Source organism: Macrobrachium rosenbergii, chromosome 37, assembly GCF_040412425.1.
Source record: "Macrobrachium rosenbergii isolate ZJJX-2024 chromosome 37, ASM4041242v1, whole genome shotgun sequence".
Classification (NCBI taxonomy): domain Eukaryota; kingdom Metazoa; phylum Arthropoda; class Malacostraca; order Decapoda; family Palaemonidae; genus Macrobrachium; species Macrobrachium rosenbergii.
Genome location: NC_089777.1, coordinates 43,683,839 through 43,702,607, shown reverse-complemented (window position 1 = coordinate 43,702,607; position 18,769 = coordinate 43,683,839). Strand labels below are relative to the sequence as shown.

At 40.0% G+C, this 18,769-nt stretch overlaps 1 protein-coding gene across 1 annotated transcript; it reads left to right on the top strand.

The window, feature by feature from the left end:
• The first annotated feature begins 10,979 nt into the window (after nucleotides 1-10,979).
• On the top strand, nucleotides 10,980-11,567 carry LOC136825220 (uncharacterized). The gene has a single exon (XM_067081243.1). It carries the CDS (start codon nucleotides 10,980-10,982, stop codon nucleotides 11,565-11,567), a length of 588 nt encoding a protein of 195 aa, XP_066937344.1.
• The last annotated feature ends 7,202 nt before the right edge of the window (nucleotides 11,568-18,769 follow it).

Sequence of the window (18,769 nt, the reverse complement as noted above, 5' to 3'; positions counted from 1 at the left end):
GTAGCGGGTCTCTGCTGGCGACAACTTGTGACTGAAGAAGACTAGAGGTCGGGGGGCGCTGTTGACTATTTGCTCGAGCACTGCCCCACAGGCATTGTTGCTGGCGTCGGTGGTGAGTCTCAGGGCAGCGGAGGGGTTATGATGCGTTAAAGTGGTGGTGCTCACGAGGGCTGTCTTCATCTCTTCAAACGCCTGTTGCTGCGGAGTGTCCCACGTCAGCATTTTTTTCTTACTTTTCAGGATTACTGGTAGGGGATAAATGATGCGGGTGATGCCTGGGATGAAACGGCGATAGTAGTTCACCATGCCAAGGAACTCTTGAAGGGCCTTGATTGTCTGTGGCATCAGGAACTTTTCTATTGCTTTCACTTTTGAGGCCCTGGGGCGTACTCCTGCTGGGGAGATCTCGTGTCCTAGGAAATCTATTTTTTCCGCCCCAAATTTGCATTTATCGAACCTGACAACTAATCCGGTCTCCTGCAAGCATTTCAGGATGGCGTGGACATGGCGAAGGTGTTCCTCTGGGGACCTGGAGAAGATAAGGATGTCGTCTACATAACAGATGCAGAAGGGCAGGTCCCCCAGGATGGTGTCCATCAGGTGTTGGAATGTGGTCCCCACGTTCCAGAGGCTGAATGTGGAGTAGGAGAAGGTGTATGTCCCGAATGGCGTGATGATGGCTGTCTTTGGAACGTCTTCAAGATGCACAGGAACCTGAAAGTATGATTTAAGCAAGTCCATCTTAGTGAAGACCTTGGCCCCGTGAAGGGTGCTTGTCAGGTCTTGCATGTTCGGCAGGGGGTAGTGGTCTGGTGTGGCAACTAAATTCAGATGATGGTAGTCTCCGCAGGGCCTCCAGGAGCCATCTGGCTTCTTTATCATATGTAGGGGAAACACCCACGGGCTCGATACTTTGGTATAGACGCCCATCTGTTCCATCTCGGCGAAAGTAATTTTTTTGGCAGCAGGTGACGCAACTTAGCATGAGTTGGGGCCCCCGTTGTAGTTATGTAGTGGAAGGTGCCGTGCTTGGCCCCAACCCCGGCAACTGGCAGAGCTCTGGTTTAAAAACTTCTGGGAACTCCTGGAAGAGGGCGGCGTTACTGTTGGAGGCTGTGAAGCAGATGGCGGGCATCCCCGGTCTGGTGGAGAGTGGTCGGGAGTGGCAGGTTCCGGTGTCGAGAAGGCGTTGCCTGCTGACGTTGACCAGGAGTCTGTGGTGTCCCAGGAAATTGGCGCCCAGGAGGGGGAACTTGGCCACCGCGATGATGAAAGACCAGGGGTACCTGCGGCCCAAGATGGAGATTGTGCTGGTTGTGGTTCCATAGCAGCGGATGGCGGTTCCGTTCGCGGCTAACAGGGAGGGCGTGGAGTCAGCTGTCCGGGTGTAGTCCTCCACCGACGGTGGGAACACCAACTGCATAGCCCCCATGTCAACCAGCAGGTGCCGCTTTGATATTTCGTCCCTGATGAAGAATCCTGCTGGTAGGGAGACATTGTCTTCCACGGCCACTGCTGTTACTTGTGGCTGCCCTTCTCGTTTTTTGTGAAGGAACAGGGGGATCTGCAGTTCTTGGTGCTGGGGCCGAATCCCCTGTGGAAGTAGCACCATGCTGGGTATGTCCGCGCCCTCTGCTCCCTCGGCAGTGCTTTCTTCCTGTAGATTGCGTTTATGTTTTCTGGGGCGTCGTCCTCCGTTGTCTGGCTACAGTCTGCGAAGGCAGAGGCTGCAAGGGCGGCATTGTGTTCAGAGGCTTTAGTGGCCTCGTGGATTTTCTGTGTGACGTCGACCAGCTTACCTCCTGCGGAAGGCACCACAGGAATATTGCTCTTGTCAGGCTGATTTCCTTCCTGCGCCTGTCTGCGATGACGCCCGGTAGTGTTACCAGACCTTGCATTTCTTCCCAGGCATCCCTGGGTGATGCTTCCCCTAGGGACTGGGTCAATAGGTCTAGTGCGCGCTGTGCTCTTTCGGGGATGGAGATGGAATATTTTTGTATCAGCTTGTCTCGCAAGGCTGAGTATGTGACCTTGTCTGGCTGTGAGTTAAGCCACCAGACCATGGTAACGTCTGTCTTGGTCTTCTCATTCTGCCATGCAGAAGTAAGCATCAGAGCGCAGAAACCAAGATACTATGTTGTGGCGTGAAAACGGGAGGTGCTTCACCGCATCTGGCTTTGTGGTTGAAAGGGGCACGCAGATGATTTCCGTGTTTCCGGATTCACATTGTAATTCAGACTCTGCCATCTTTACTGTCACACACCAAAACGCGAATATGCGCCATATTTAGTCTGCTAATGGTGTTAGAATTTGAGTGGTCGATGTGAGTCGTGAATGGTGAGGGCCAAAACCGTTCAAAATGCCAAAACGTGCCATTGTGGGGACATCGTTATTAGTCCATTAATGCATGGGTTTCCTTTGAGGAAGGAGCTTTCAGAGGCCTAGACTGTGTCGCTGTTTTGAGTCCACTAAAGGCTCTCTGAAGGTAAATGCGGCCATATTTAGTCCGTTAATGGCTGGGCCAAAACCACATGTTTACCTGTCACTCCTCAGGTCACCAGTTGTGAGATTCAAGATGACAGGTCTGGGTATGACTGATTTATTTTTTGGAAGCAGATATACATCGAGGAATGCAGACGGAAAGGTGGTCACCGACCTGCGGATCCCATGTCACGCATTTGGGCAAGAATTTGTGTTTGTTAGATGACATATGATTAAGAAAAATTTGTGTTACAATAAACATACAAAGGCGGGTACATACATTGGCAGAAAGGCTGGACAATAATATGTATGGAGAGATATAAAAAAATGTGAAATAATAACAGGTAATATACATGACGTGATTAATGCAGAAATGAAGAGGTGCTTGACACCTTTACATGGTATGGTCTTTATCCCTAATATGTAGACAAATCCCCAAACTCTCTGAAGCATATAGCACTGATCTTTTGTGCTCTGTTATTCTTTGTGAGATGGATCTACCTGTCTCCCCCACGTAAATCTCATTACAATTGCTGCAGGGAATCTTGTAAGCTCCCTGCTTCATACCCTTTTTTATTTAAGTATAAGTTAATTTGGGATAATGGAAAATGAAAGGATTTTTAGACCTGATATGTTCTGTATCTTTTGGGATGTTTTCATTGTACAGAAGCTTTATTTTGTCATTAAAATCTATTTGTCTGCTGTGAGTTGGACCTCTGTAGTATATTTTATTCTCGTTGTAAATAGCCTTCTCGATAATGTGTGGTGGATAGAGCAGTTGCATTAGGTGTTCAAATGGATACATAGATAAAGAATCATCATGATCCGCCAACACCTAACGCAACTGCTCTATCCACCACACATTATTGAGAAGGCTATTAACAAAGTGAATAAAATATACTACAGAGGTCCAAAAGACAAATAGATTTTAATGACAAAATAAAGCTGCTGCACGACAAAAACATCCAAAATGTGACAGAACATCTCTGGTCTAATAATCCTTTTATTTTCCATTATCCCAAATCCATCGGGAGTTCACTCATTAATGTATACTAAATAAAAAAGGGGAAGAAGCAGGAGTTTACAAGATTCTGTGTGGCAATTGTAATGAGATTTACTTGGGGGAGACAGGTAGATCCATCTCGCAGAGAATGACTGAGCACAAAATATCAGTGCGATATGCTTCAGAGAGCTCAGGAATTTTCCTACATATTAGGGATAAAGACCATACCATAAACTGGAGTGGGACAGAGCTGGTTTTCAAAAGTAGTTGTCCATACAAAAGGGAGATGCTGGAATCTGCTATCATCAATCAAACCAACAATATGAACCTGTCAGGAGGACATTGGAAATCGGATGCCATCGACGAGTTAAGCCTCAGGCCTCTTATTAAGCAGGTGTTCCAGAAAATACAACCACCAGACGCATCGCGAGACGGGAGTTAATGAAGCTAAAAAACACAAGGGAATACCTTAATTTCCATTCTTCCTGGGTTAGTGCCCACCTGCATACCAACAAAGACTTACTGCCACACCTACATATGCTTTTAAAAGAAATTTAATTTTCGTATATGATTATTAACGTCTTTCATATGTTAAGACATAAGATATGTAAATTGGTTTATTTATATTAATTACTTGTCCCTTATGTAATTACCTTGACCCACTTTTAAATAGACCCTTCCACCTGTTTCCCGTTGTTATCGGGAAAAATGTTTACTTCGGTAATGAAGCAGTCTGGGGAGTTGTCTCCGACTCGGAAGCTAGGAGATTTTAATCTTGACTTCTATCACTAGGACTTGGAAGGATCTGACTTTTTCCTACTTTTAGAAGCCCTATGTACCAGCAATGATCGTGGGGTAGATTAATCCTGGGAGTGACCTACCATGTTGAACTAGTGCAGTCGCTTTGAAGAAGTTCTACAACGCTTCGACGGAGTCAAGAGTCAGAACATAACCTCTTATTGCCGCTCTGGAATTCATTACAGGTGGGTCAACTAGAGAGTGGGTCTTAAGTCAAGCCCTTTGTAAATTCCAGCTTGGGGAAGTGATTTCTTAAGTAAGGCCTTGCATGTCTTTAATATATATGTAATCATCTATGAGCCAATTTTACGTGTCTTGTGTCTTGGCATATATAATAACATGGTTATTGTCAGCAATTTATCCTTTCGGGAGTGTTAATATTATTCAATTTTGCTAGGATAACCAATAATCATTTACGTAATTCTGCTTAAATGTGAGTTTACTGTTAAGCCAGGAATTATAGGCAGTTGTTATGACTTTTAGTTCTGCTTGGTAATATTAATTGATGACCTATCGAAATTTTCAGGTGATTACCGAACTGAATTGAGACACATGTGTTATGCCCACTACCTCGCATCAATAGTTGTAATTACTTCAGGACCTCGGGCAGTTAATGAGAGCCTCTAATAGTTTATCAAGTTGCTTATTTTTACTTAAGGGAAGTTCTCTATGTATGATAGTATATTGTTAATATACAGATTAATTATGTTATGTGTTTCCTTGGTGCCTAGAGTTTTTACGTGTATGTTATTGGTGTCTCCTTAAAAAATTTAGTTCAGCTTTGTATATATACTCTTGTATCATATCATCTGTCCATATTTTACCAGTGAACAGGGGCACAGAAGGAAGTGCTCGAAATATATGGTTTCAATGTTCAAACAGTGTTTTATGGGCTTTTTTATCTTCATACATACACACGCACCCACACACACACACACACACACACACACATATATATATATACATATATATGTAATTATTATTATCATTATGTATTTCGAGAGGCGCTGGAGTTTACTGTGATTAATAGGACTTTGCAATAAAACCCTGGAAATACCGTAACCTGAAAAAAAGGACAAATAATAATTGGTAGGTTACCAAGTGTGAAATCTGCTTCTTAACACTTGATATACAAGCACAATGGTAAATCAAAGGTGACAGATCTCACTAAAATGTGAATGTACAATAAACCACTGAATTGGAAATTAGTACATTAAGTAATTCCAAGGTGTACATAAATGGACCATGTATAAGAGGTCTTTAAAGTTTGATTAATAATTCAATTATATCAGCCCGGTAGGGCGGACTTCTCTTGGCAAATCAGGATACACAGGAGAAACGTCTACTTGGCAAATGACAATGACACCACACCTGGAAGTGAAATAATTCAAGGTGAGACTAATAATAATATAATATCTCTCTTAGAGTGAGTTAATACACAAGTAAAAGAGATTGCATTACTCTAATCACTTCCAACAAGGGAATGGCGTTACTCTATGCACTTATAGAAAGGGTCACACACTGGTACTGGTAAATAAACTGTTGCAAAATCAAAGAAAAAGGGGCTGAATTAAATTATGAATTGAGAGAGAGATACTGAATTAGAGAAAAAATTACACTGGCTTAGAACTAACTCTTGAATCATAGGACATACTGTACTTTGCTTTTTTGTGATGCTTGGATAGAAGATTGCCCAGGTGAGGTAGACCTTAACTATCTTGGCTCAGCATCTGGCTCCAAGGTTAAAGCACTCCAAGTGTATGGGAAGTGAGGGCCTGCTGGCTCACAGCTCGATCCTCAGATGGGCATAGCCTTCAGTGGGCTTAAACAGACTGACTGACAACTTCTGCCACCTTGCTCTTTTTATGGCAGGAAAAGGTGCCGCAGGCATGACTTTAGGTGACGACCCGAGCATGTACCCGTGGATTAACGAGAGAAAATCTTTTGCTAGTATTTAAAAATACAAAAGGTTTTAATTAGGTTTGGGGATTAGCTAGAAGGGGACAGTGATTTATTTTTCCTAGGTGTTTTCCATTGCATCCAATTAAGTAGGGGAAAGCAGAACACACTAGAAATTTCCTGTTGCTCCCTATAATGTGATTATCTCTTATTACTCCAGTCAATGGAAAATTCACTGAATTATTAAGAAAATAAGCGATACAGTGGCATACATTCATAAAAGCTTCCCCTTTAAGCAAACATTCCACTCCCTTTCGGGCGTGAAGGTCTGCACTAGTAAGTCACTGGTATTGATTATGTTAATTATCTCCCCTTAATGGGTTTGTGCCCATGCAAATTAGAATAGGCGAAAGGTATAACTCTAACTTATCCCCTGAGGAGGAGTGACCTTATTAGCTATGTGAGGCTTCAAGGAAAAGCCAGAGGTGAAAGACTGATTCTTTATTATTCTTGACAGGTGTTTATAAGACAAAAAGCAGACGGAAAGGTAGCGGGCATGACGTGATTAATGTACATCTGAGAGGAGAAACACAAGGAAAGAGAGGCATGATTTAACACCCTTACAAATCCTCCCCCTCCCCAAAACAATAATTAGAGGAGCAATTATTGGATGAAGCATCTTAATCATGGAGGCACTGAGGCAGCTGGAGCGGGCCCCTGTTTCTGGAGAACTGTGGGCACGGGGTGGGGCCAACACCTGGGGACAGCTGGATGCATTTTCTGGGCCGTCCTGGACCCTGCTTTGGTGGGGAAGCAGGTGTGCCTTCAGGCAGGTATTGCGCGGGAACTCTGGGAAGATGCCGTGCTTTGCTGAAGCCCCAGGTGACTGGCACAGTTCTAGTTTGAACACATCCGGGAATTCCTGTAGGAGGGACGTGTAGCTGTTGGGGGCTGCGGAGCATATGGCGGGCATCACGGGTCCGGTGGAGAGCTAATGGGAATGGCACGTTCATGTGTCGAGGAGGAGCTGTCTGGCGACGTCGACTAGGAGTCCGTGGTGTCCTAGGAAATCCGTGCTCAGCAGAGGGAACTTAACATCCACTGCGACGAAAGGCCAGTGGTATCTGCGTCCCAGGATTGAGATAGCCCTGGTCGTTGTGCCACAAGTGCGGATGGGAGTTCCGTTTGCTGCTATGAGGGAGGGCAGTGAGTCAGGTATTTTTTCTAAACCTTCCCTGGACGGCGGGAAAACCGACTGCATTGCCCCCATATCAACCAGCAGGCGGCGTTTGGAGATCTCGTTTGTGATGAAAAACCATGCTGGGTGGGGGGAGTTGGGTTTTGCGGCCACAGCTGTTATTTGTGGCCGCCTTTGTCATTTTTTGTGAAAGAACACGGAGGCCTGGAGGTTCTGGCGTTGGTCCCAAGCTTCCTATGGTAGAAACACCATGCCGGGTTTGGCCATGTCCTGTGCTCTCTGAATGGCTGTCTCTTCTTATACACGACGTTGATGTCTCCGTCATCGTCGTCATCTTCCTCTGACAGGTTGCAGGCTCCCAGGGCAGTGGTCACAAGGGCGGTGGCGTGTGTCAAAGCCTTGGCAGCTCTGTATAGCTCCTGGGTGTTGTCGATTAAGGCATCCATGTCCCAGTTCTCTGCATCCTTTTTCTGGTGCCAAACTTCCTGTGGGAGGTGCCGAAGGGTGATAGCTTTTGTCAGACCTATTGTTTTCTCCCTACCGTTTGTGTCGCGACCTAGGAGTGTTATTAACCCCTGCAGCTGGTCCCAGGCTTCCCTGGGTGATGCATCTCCAAGGAGCTGGGATAACAGGTCAAATGCATGCTGCACTCTCTCGGACATGGGCATGGAGTAGGAATTCATCAGTTTGTTTTTTAAGTCTGTGTATGAGACTTTGTCTGGTTGCACGCCCAGCCAGGGGGAGATTCTATTGAATACTTCTTCTGGGAGTGCCGTCATGACTATGTCTGATTTTGTAGCATCGTCTGAGATGCGCACCATGTGAAAATGCGCGCCTGTGCACCAGAACCATGATGCTGTGTTTTGGCGTGAGAGCAGGGGAAGTTTGATTGGTTCTGGCTTTGCTGGTGAAAGCAGCGTGCAGACGATGCTCACGGTTTCGCATTGAGGTTCTTCCTCTGACATCTTGACTGCTCACGCACCAAAATGCGGGAAAATGCACTGTACTGAGTCCGTTAATGGTGCTGATTTGTTTGAGAGGTCAAACGAAGTGCCAAAACGTGCCCTTCTGGGTACGCCGTATGTAGTCCATTAATGGCACAGTTTCTGTCGGGCAGGGTGCTATCAGAGGCCTAAACTTTACACTGTAGTTAGTCCGCTAAAGGCTCTCGGATGGTAGGGTGCGGCCATAGTTAGTCCGTTAATGGCTGGGCTAAAACTGCAAGACTGATTCTTTATTATTCTCAACAGGTGTTTATAAGACAAAAAGCAGACAGAAAGGCAGCAGGCAAACCGAGACTCCCTGCGGAGTCCATACTGGATTTGTGCTTTTTAGCAAGCATAAAAATACGTACAACATTTGTTACATGACATATAAAAGGTAAATATATGTAATAGGCTGTTCCTGAGGCCTATACTTTATTTAAGACTCCGTTTTAAGAACAGAGGTTGGTATCTCGCTTTTCCCGAGATATTGAGTGATAGCGTGTAGTGTGAGCCGACATCATAAGTTATACCTTTCCCTGACTAAATTCTAAGGAATACTGGAAATGAGATACTAGGCACAAAACTAGACCTTTATTGACAAAAAAATAACGAAAATAACTTCTAAAAAAAATTACGAAGAATGAGAACGAATGATTCAACATATCTATCAAAATTCTTCTAAGGAAACAAGGTCCAAAATCATAAAACCCAGTTATTTAAGGAAAATACAGAAATAACTCATCTGTCATTTAAATCATAAACAGGCCAATTAATAGAATCAGGTCAATTCAATACTGTCATACCACTCCCTTAGTTGAAGAGGAACATGAAGGAAGGAGGAAGGAATACCTGTAAAAGAACAGCATTATATTAAAAACCAAATTCACAAAATACAAATGCATAACCACAAGATTTCACTACAACATGGATAGAGTTTTTCCAGAGTCTGAAAAAAAGATCTAAAATGTTTATGAGTTGTACTCACTTCACAAAAATCCTCTGGAACACAGCCTCCATGTGTGCTGCTTCTTTTTTTCACAGACACATGCTAAATCATATCGATAACGGATAGCAATGCCCAATCCTTCATTGATCACTCCCATTTTATTCATTATACAATGCATGTATGAACACACTCTCATGACATCACCAAGTTCAATGTTCGATAAAACACGCCCTCTGTACTCCAAGGTGTCACAAAGTGTACATACATCACTTGAATGCTTTCCTCAAAGCCGGATTTTATAACCGGTTCACCTTCTAGAACGTTCTAAGCTGAAACCGCACTTTTTACGCTCGTGTCCTGTCACCAAGAAGCTTCTGTGACCCTTGACTTCTTGTTGTATGCGAATGGTTCAGCATTTTCCTATATGCTGTGTATAGTCAAAATGGACCCTGCGAATAGCTGACCAAATCTTTCAAAGGCCACCTTCGTGAGCAGTCACATATACATAGCAGAAAGGCTGTACAATGATGCATAAGATGAGGTACACAAAGAATCTGAAATAAAGACAGGTAAGATACATGACGTGATTAACGTACATCTGAAAGGAGAAACACAAGGAAAGAGAAGCGTGATTTGACGCCCTTACAGCTAACTTAACTAACATCCCTAACACCAGTGAAAGGGTGTCTGCCTTAATTTAAAGTTACTGTCTGTGGAATAAAATGAACTGTCAGTGCTACTGGCTCGAGGTCAATAAAGAATAGCTAACTGAATTTTACACAGAACTAAGCTAACACTGCACCAAAATGATAACTAACTACATGCAGAGAATAAAGTAAATTGCAAAAATGTCATTTGATATATGACATAATGTACTGGGACATGAAATATGTTAGTAATACAAGTTTATTTAGCATTAAAATATTGAAATACACATGAGGTAGTTACTCTATAATGCATGTTACACGAATATAATAAAATGCAACACAATGTAGTAAAAATTGCAATAAAATTGCAAAATGGCTAGGACATGCTCTTCAGCTTATTGGGCTAAAGAACAGTCTTAGCAAAATACAAAATAAATTCTTTCAATACAACAATACTAATTAAAAGTAGAGACAACCTTAGACATCCTCTCTGGATCAGGGTTATGATTGCTCTATAGAATGAGACACTGCTACAGGAGTGCCAAGAGAGCTCCTTGGCTCTGGTCAGGCTATTGGGGTTTTCCACTCGTCTTACTTTTCTTCCATGGGTTCCTCCGAGGTTTATGCTTTGAATTCCCAGGTGAGCCTTCAAGATCTAAGCAGGGAGTGGCACTGATGGCTGCATTACCAGATGGAGCGGGTACTATGCTAATCCTTGCCTTGACTTCTGCTACATCCAGAGTGAATGCAGTGCCACTATTCTTAACTTTACACCAGGATCAGCCCTTAGCCTATTTATTTTCAACATCGTGGTAGATAGCATGATGGGGGAAGTAAGAGAGACAAGTGCCATAGAGCATATTGTATGCAGTAACATTGTGTTATGCGCACAGAGGAGGGAGGTTCTGGAGGAGAAATTGGAGAGGTGGAGAGTAGCCCTGGGTGATAGAGGAATGAGGACAAACAGGTCAAAGACAGAATATTATATGTGTACCACCGTTAAGGGGATGGCAGTGAGAATATGAAGTTGGATGGAAAAGGAATAAAGAAAATAGACAAGTTCAAATGCTTAGTGTCTACAGTAGGGGCTGGTGGAAGAATGGATGAGGGAATAAAACATAGGATACAAGCGGGTTGGAACAATTGGAGAGCTGCCTCTGGAGCCCTTTGTGACAAAAGAGTGTCGCAGACACTAAAGGGAAAGTTCCATAAGGCAGTCGTAAGACCAGCTATGCTGTATGGTACAGAAATGGCAAGTATGACAAAGACAGAGAAGAAACTGGACATAGCAGAGATGAGAGCGTTAAGGTGGATGTCTGGTGCAACGAGGAATGAGTATTTAAGAGGGTCAACAAAATCGGTTGAAATATCAAAGAAAGTGCACGAGGGGAGACTTAGATGGTACGGTCACCTACAGAGAAGGGAGAAAGACCATATTGGAAGGCATGCTTTGGTGATGGAAGTCCAGGGCAGGGGAAGACGAGGAACACCAAGAAAGAGATGGAGAGACTGTGTGAGGGAGGACTTGAGAGAGAAGGGACCTGATGAAGCAGAAGCCCATCACAGAGGCAGATGGGAGTGGCTCATCCAAAACATCGATCCCATATAGAAACGGGACTAAGCTGAGAATAAGATATATATATATATATATATATATATATATATATATATATATATATATATATATATATATATATATAAATTATATATACATATATACATATATATATATTTTTTTTTTCACGAAGTTGCCTTGTAATATGTATATCATCCCATAATTTTTATATATTTACTCTTCTATTTATCATGTGTTGTGTATAATGATAATGATTGTTAAAATATCGTATATGTGTAATGTCAGATCTCAAAAGAATTAATGTTTTAGATGACTTAACAATGTAATTTAGAATTAATTACATCTTTCTTGATAAAAGCGTAGTAGCTGAAGAGAGAGATACGAGTTTTAGACCAGATGCATCATCTGTCATCAGTTCAGATAAGAGAGTGTGCTTTGTTTTGAGTTAGCAATGACAGGTCGGGAATAACAATTGCTGAGGAAACAACTCAGGCTTTTAGTTTTTTTTTAAAAACATGCCAGTCATAATTAGCCAGTTTAGATCCCGTAAAGATTTCTGTAAAAGCTTTGTCTCAAACGAGAAAAAGACAAAGGTTTTGTAATGTTTCACACATGGCTCTGGTCACGTATGCCCTTTTGAAAGATATGGACAAGTATTGCACTGGAGCACATGTCCCGATCGATTGCATCATGTATTGTCCCGATTGTGTTCAAAACATTTTACTGGAAGTGACGTCACCTTAGTTCCTCATTGGGTGAGTGGGTTCCGTTCTCAGCTAGCACTCTGCTGGCCGCGAGTTCGAATCTCCAGCCGACCAATGAAGAATAAGAGGAATTTATTTCTGGTGACAGAAATTCATTTCTCGCTATAATGTGGTTCGGGTTCCACAATAAGCTGTAGGTCCCGTTGCTAGGTGGTAACAATTGGTTCTTAGCCACGTAAAATAAATCTAATAAATCGGGCCAGCCCTAGGAGAGCTGTTCATCAGCTCAGTGGTCTGGTTAAACTAAGGTATACTTAACTTTCCTCCTAGAAGTTTCCTTGTATCATATGTTTCATGCTGGAATCCTCAGATTTGTTCATTCTGATTAGAGAGACCTTTTGCAGTGGTTCCCCCTCTCTCTCTTTTGTTCTTCAAAAGAGAGAAATACTAACGTAGAATATTTGTGGTCACTGGTGTTAAATATAGCTTTTGAGATCTGATTATAGGGAAAGTGTAAAAATTTGGTTGTAATGGCACCTGATAAAAAAGTGTTTTGTGAATCGAAGGATCCTGCATGTCCTGTGATTTTACAAAGGTTTTCACAAGCTTGTGTAAGGTAAAGTGAATTTCACTTATTATTGCCATGGTATAATAAAGTGTATTAGGAAATTGTTGCCTTGCTGAAATTATTATTGATAAATCTTTTGTGTATTTTTGTGTGCTCTTGTGTGTGCAATCTCTTGATATTTTATTGATGATTTAACATTTATTTACTTAACATTTTAAATATTTCTTGATAATTTAACATTGCATAATTGATTTAATTTTCATTTATTAAGATTTTCTTTTCAAATCTTGAATAATTCTTGATAGTTTAAATTTTGCTTGAATAACTTAATTTCTTGATAAATTGAAGTTTTTGTGAATTAGTTTTGTTTTATAATTTAATTCAAGAATTAATTCAATTTTGTGTTGTTTTCAAGTAATAGTAAATTTTTCAGATTTGAATTTAACAATAAATTTTTGTATTTAATGTTTTTAAAAACAGTGTTTCATTTATTGACCACCAGTGAATAGGAATAATTGTGTGCATAAGGCAAAGTGATAAACATGTTGTGTTCCTTTAGTTTTGCTGAAGTAAATTAAGAACAGGGAAACAGTTAAAGTTGCTTGATGGAGTGATGCCCTTTTATTCTAGTATATTTTTTGTTTAATATTTGATACCTCACCATTCTTTTCATAAACTTAGTTTGATTTTTCATGTGATTAATGAGCTTTTAAGGGATCACTGTCACCTTTAGAGTACTCAGTTGTAAATCTTTTGTTATGAGAGTTCAGATATCTGGCTGACGTGAGGTATATTTTTGAAATCTGTGATTAGGTGTGTAATAACCAGGTACTTGGTATGCATCGTGACACTATATATATATATATATATATATATATATATATATATATATATATATATATATATATATATATATATATATGTGTGTGTGTGTGTGTGTGTGTGTGTGTGTGTGTGTGTGTGTATGTCGTTAGACGTCTTCTGATGCCCTATGCAGTGTATTCTGCCAATGACCAGTGCTCTGGAAGCCATATATATATATATATATATATATATATATATATATATATATATATATATATATATATATATATATATATATATATATATATATATATATATATATATATATATATATATATATATATGTATATATATATATATATATATATATATATATATATATATATATATATATAGTATATATATACATATATATACATATAGTATATCATTACATATACATTCACATATGTTTATTATTGTGTGTGTGTGTATGATTAGGTTAAGGTCAAAGCACTAATCTTGCATAACTTATTTCGTGGAGGGGTCAGAGTACTCATGCAAATGACATCTCTTGACGAACATTGAGCGAGTTTTCAATAATGCACTTCCTTTCCACTTTATTTCCGGCCGTAGTAACCGCTTCCGTTCAGGAAAGAACATCTCCCTCAATGAATGGACGATTATGTCAATGAGTGAATTTGCGTAACATTTCCGGTACTTAGAGTTCATTGCGAAAAGACAATGGTAACGTTGCTGAACAATCCGCGCTAATGTAAACAGACAGACGCAATGACATAACAGAAATTTAATTGTGTTGGCGTTTGTTTTAGACGGAGGACAATAGACCTTTAACCTTCAAAGGCCCTTCAGGTTGCTCTGGCTTGACCTTTGGGGGACTGACGCTGTTTTCTGGCTTCACTTAGCATCTCGAGTGGATTGTGCAAGTAAGTGCCAGGTTTCATTGAGATAGACAGATAGACAGACAGACAGACAGATAGATAGATAGATAGATAAAGGCAGACATAACACAAGCCACATCACCTCATCCCACAGTGACTGGAAGTTAGTAATCCTCCTGTTGCTCAGTTCGGTGACCTTTTCTGCCATTCTACTGCCAGGCTTTAAGTTGAGTTAAACTCGCTCTTTCGCTTTCCCTTTTAATTTTCCTTGTGTCATTTGGATTTGGGCTGAATACAGGCATTGGATGGCCGACTCGTTTACACGCAGAAGCAGGACCGCTGAAAACGATCGTCAGTGAAATTACAACGCTGGGTCACAGTGAGGCCCGAAAGTCACTGGAAAGTGTAAGTGAAACGCTGCGCTTTAAAAAAAAAAAAAATTGGAAATACTAACTATAGCTAAAGAAGCAGGTAACAAAACAATCTCATAGGTGGCTGATATGAGCTGTAGTGGGTCTCGATGAGGAGTAAAAGCAACTTGTTGTAGAAAATGAATGCACGAAAAGCTCTAATTTGCCCAACAGAAATACTGGTAGAGATCTAGTCTCGACAAACTCCTTCAAACCCCCATAGCAAGGACCGTATAGTGGTCTAATGATAGTGGAACAGGTCACAGTGTGGCTACAGAGCCACTAAATAGAGCAAGTGAGCGAGTGAAAGTCTCCAATTTCTGTAAAAGAAATTAGGCTCGAGATGGAATGAAAAGTGATTAACATAAAAAGATAATAATGATGATGACCCTTTATGAAACTTACAGCAGGTCTTAAAGGGATTTAATGGGAACGGCAGTGAGTCACAATAAGGCCTTAGATGTTAGTGAAATAGTCTAGAAAAAATATCCGTATCAGAAGATCTCAAGGAGTGTGGACATCCCTCCTGAAGCCCCGCTAACAAGTTCGTGTCTGCCACGAACCCAGCAACAGCGTCGGAAGAAACCCGTTTCTAAACTTTTTCTTATCACTCTTGTGCCTAAATTCTTTTTCTCCTCCCTCTTTTTTTGTAGACAAAATCATTTTTTATTCTTAAACCTTGGGCTACTGGTTGGGTGAAGTCCATTTCCACCTCATTAGTAAAACGATAAAAAAGAAACGAGAGACTATCAAACTGTTCGTCCGGATTTTTTTAATATTCGCCTTTTATGTTTGAGGTATGAGGAGAATTCCTATAAGAAATTGACTGATAATGATCGCCTTTTTTTTTTTGCCTACAAATGAATCATTGTAAAGGCATATGTATTGAATATCTACCCAAAGCTGACGTATTTGTCAGTCTCTTTCCTCATTACGCCTTCAGAAATGATGGATAGATGTCAATTAAATTTTTTGAGTGGGGGATTATTTTTATGGATCCAGATTTGGATCCAAATTGAATCCGGGATGTAGAGCCATATATATCTGTCCAGGAGATGGCAGATTAACAAATTTCAATGATACTGATATCCGTCATAATTTTCCAAAGCTTATTTTAGTGCAGAACTAATGCTAGGAAAATCTGTTATAGCTGATTTTAAAAATTCCAAAAGGTCCACACGAGACCTCTCATGCTCTAACACGCTGCGCCTTTGAATCCAGGGCTTTTTTCTAGCATAGAACCAGTTTAATCTACCGTAGACCAACCATCCAATCTCAAATCACTTTAGTTTTACGTCATGAAATCAGCTATTGTTTGCGATTTTCTTAAATATGGCACAAGAACCTAAAAACTTCAAATTTGATTTCCAGTGGTTGATAGATAACAGCCAAATTAGGTTTAAAATTGGGTCATTATAATCATTATTATTAGTAGTAGCATAGTAGTGGTAGTATTAGTAGTAGCAGTTTAGTATTAGTAGTAGTAGTATCATTTTTCGTACAAATAATGGGAAAAACATTCTCTCTTTAATTATTAGAAAAAATCAAGAACAGTAATTCCAGTGCCTTTCAAATAAATCTGTACCTCTCTCTCTCTCTCTCTCTCTCTCTCTCTCTCTCTCTCTCTCTCTCTCTCTGCTAATTATTCTGGAATGTTAAGTTAGGCTTCGTTCGAATGTTTTTTTTTTTTTTTGTGAGGTTCACCCCGGCCATATCACATTTTGAAGGCCTTCCATAACTCTTTTAGTTTTTTGCTAATGACTTTTTCTGTTTACTGATGTAATCTCCACCCTTCTTTATGTGCGTTTGGAAGACATTAGGTAGCTGCTTATCCATTCTACCATTAACACCATACGGTTTTTGTTGATTTGTTCTAGTGGATGCTCATGATGTCAGAACTCTTCCTATCACCTTGCCTTTTAATTTTCCGGGACTTCCTGTCACCTTAAGGAATGGAGTCCCTGGAGTAATTCAAAACCCCCAAGTTCCTGGAGTATTTCATGGCACTAGATAACTTCAGAGACCTAAGAACATTTGAAATAAATAGAAAATTTGGAACTAAAGAGCAAGTGCATGGCATAACATGCTTTGGAAAAGGAATTTTATCCTGTAAGCTTTTCTGCCTAGTTGTACTGCATTACCGTATGGAGAAAAGTTTACGGCTATGCCTCCAAAAGTCAGTTTGACCAAATGTGGAAAAAGGAGAAAGGTGAAGATCCAAAAAAGGCTTCCTTTCTGAAAGGTAAAAATTTGTTTCGTTATTTTGATGTAGAGGAGGTTTGATGTACTGTGCGGTGTCATTTTCATACTGAAGGAGGTAGTGTTCCCTGCAGAAGAAAGTTCCCTTTATGGAAGGTTAAAATTTTATTCATAACTCTTGATAATAGCCTAATTCTTAGCGTCAGAGGTCGGGGTGGGGGGGCCTCTTACTCTCCGTCTCCATTTCTTACTCCTTCACGCATCTACATCCCGACGCGTACCACCCCTCCCCCCATCATAATTTCATTTGTAAGTCATCGCTTCTTTTTTAATGTCAGTCTCCTTTCTTTGATGCTACATAATTTCGTCGTCCCTGCTGTGGTTCGCCTGTTCATTGTTATACGGGGATATAATTGTAAAAGGGGAATGTTATAAGTGGATAATAGAGACTGTTGTATATAAAAAAATCCCCATAGGAGCTACTGACGTCAGTGCACCTCACTAAAGATTGTTTGCAGCATTCTTTTGGCCTCTAGCTGCACATCTCTACATCCATTCCCCGACTCCGTTTCTTCAGTCTCGCTGTCCAATCCCTGTAACTATTACTTCTTGCAGTTGTGGGGTTTTCGCACAGTTCCAGTGGGCTGGTAAACTTTAAGGTCCCATGACGCTGAAAATGACCAAATAATAATCTCAATTTCCACTAAGTGCTCAAGTTAGAGGCTTCTTTTTTTACAGTTTTGTCTATGCCGCATATAATGCTAGTGGGACGGGGCCACATTTTAAATCTTTAATTTTGGGTTGAAGTAGGCTAAGCTAGTCCATAACAACACAGCCTCATGGACCTTGAGCAGCACGCAAACCTTTTTTAAAGGTGACATTTTGGTTTTTCTGTACACAGCCTTCTTCATTTTGATTAGTTAATTTTTATATTTTTACATATAACTTTCATAAGCAATTTCCAAGAGAGTAAGTCCCTTGCGCCCATATAATTAATATTCCCCTAACAGGAGTGTTTCCTCAATGGGACAAACAGAGTCTACACTCGCAGAGATCAACATCTGCGATAAGGAATCTGCAACAAATGAACATTGGCATACAGTCGATACCAGACTCAGAAAATGATCCATTGACAACTCCGTACTGTAGTATTGCTGTCCAGTTCAATAATATATATATATATATATATATATATATATATATATATATATATATATATATATATATATATATATATATATATATAGATATATATATATGTATATATAATTTAGCATCAATAAATAATGAGGCATATATATATATATATATTATATATATATATATATATATATGCAATTATATAATATATATATATATATATATATATAAATAAATATATATATATATATATATATATATATATATATATATATATATATATATATATATATATATATATATATATATATATATATATATATATATATATATATATATATATATATATATATATATATATATATATATATATATATATATATATATATATATATATATATATATATATATATATATATGTGTGTGTGTGTGTGTGTGTGTGTTTCAGGCAGAGTTTCTCTCTTTCACAATTTTTGTTGTAGGCAATCGCCATTGTGACGTTAACTTCTTTCGTGCACACCTTTTCATG

What these genes read in the sequence shown, in the direction of transcription:
- LOC136825220 (XM_067081243.1), top strand. Translation starts at nt 10,980, where the DNA reads ATGAAGTTGGATGGAAAAGGAATAAAGAAAATAGACAAGTTCAAATGC.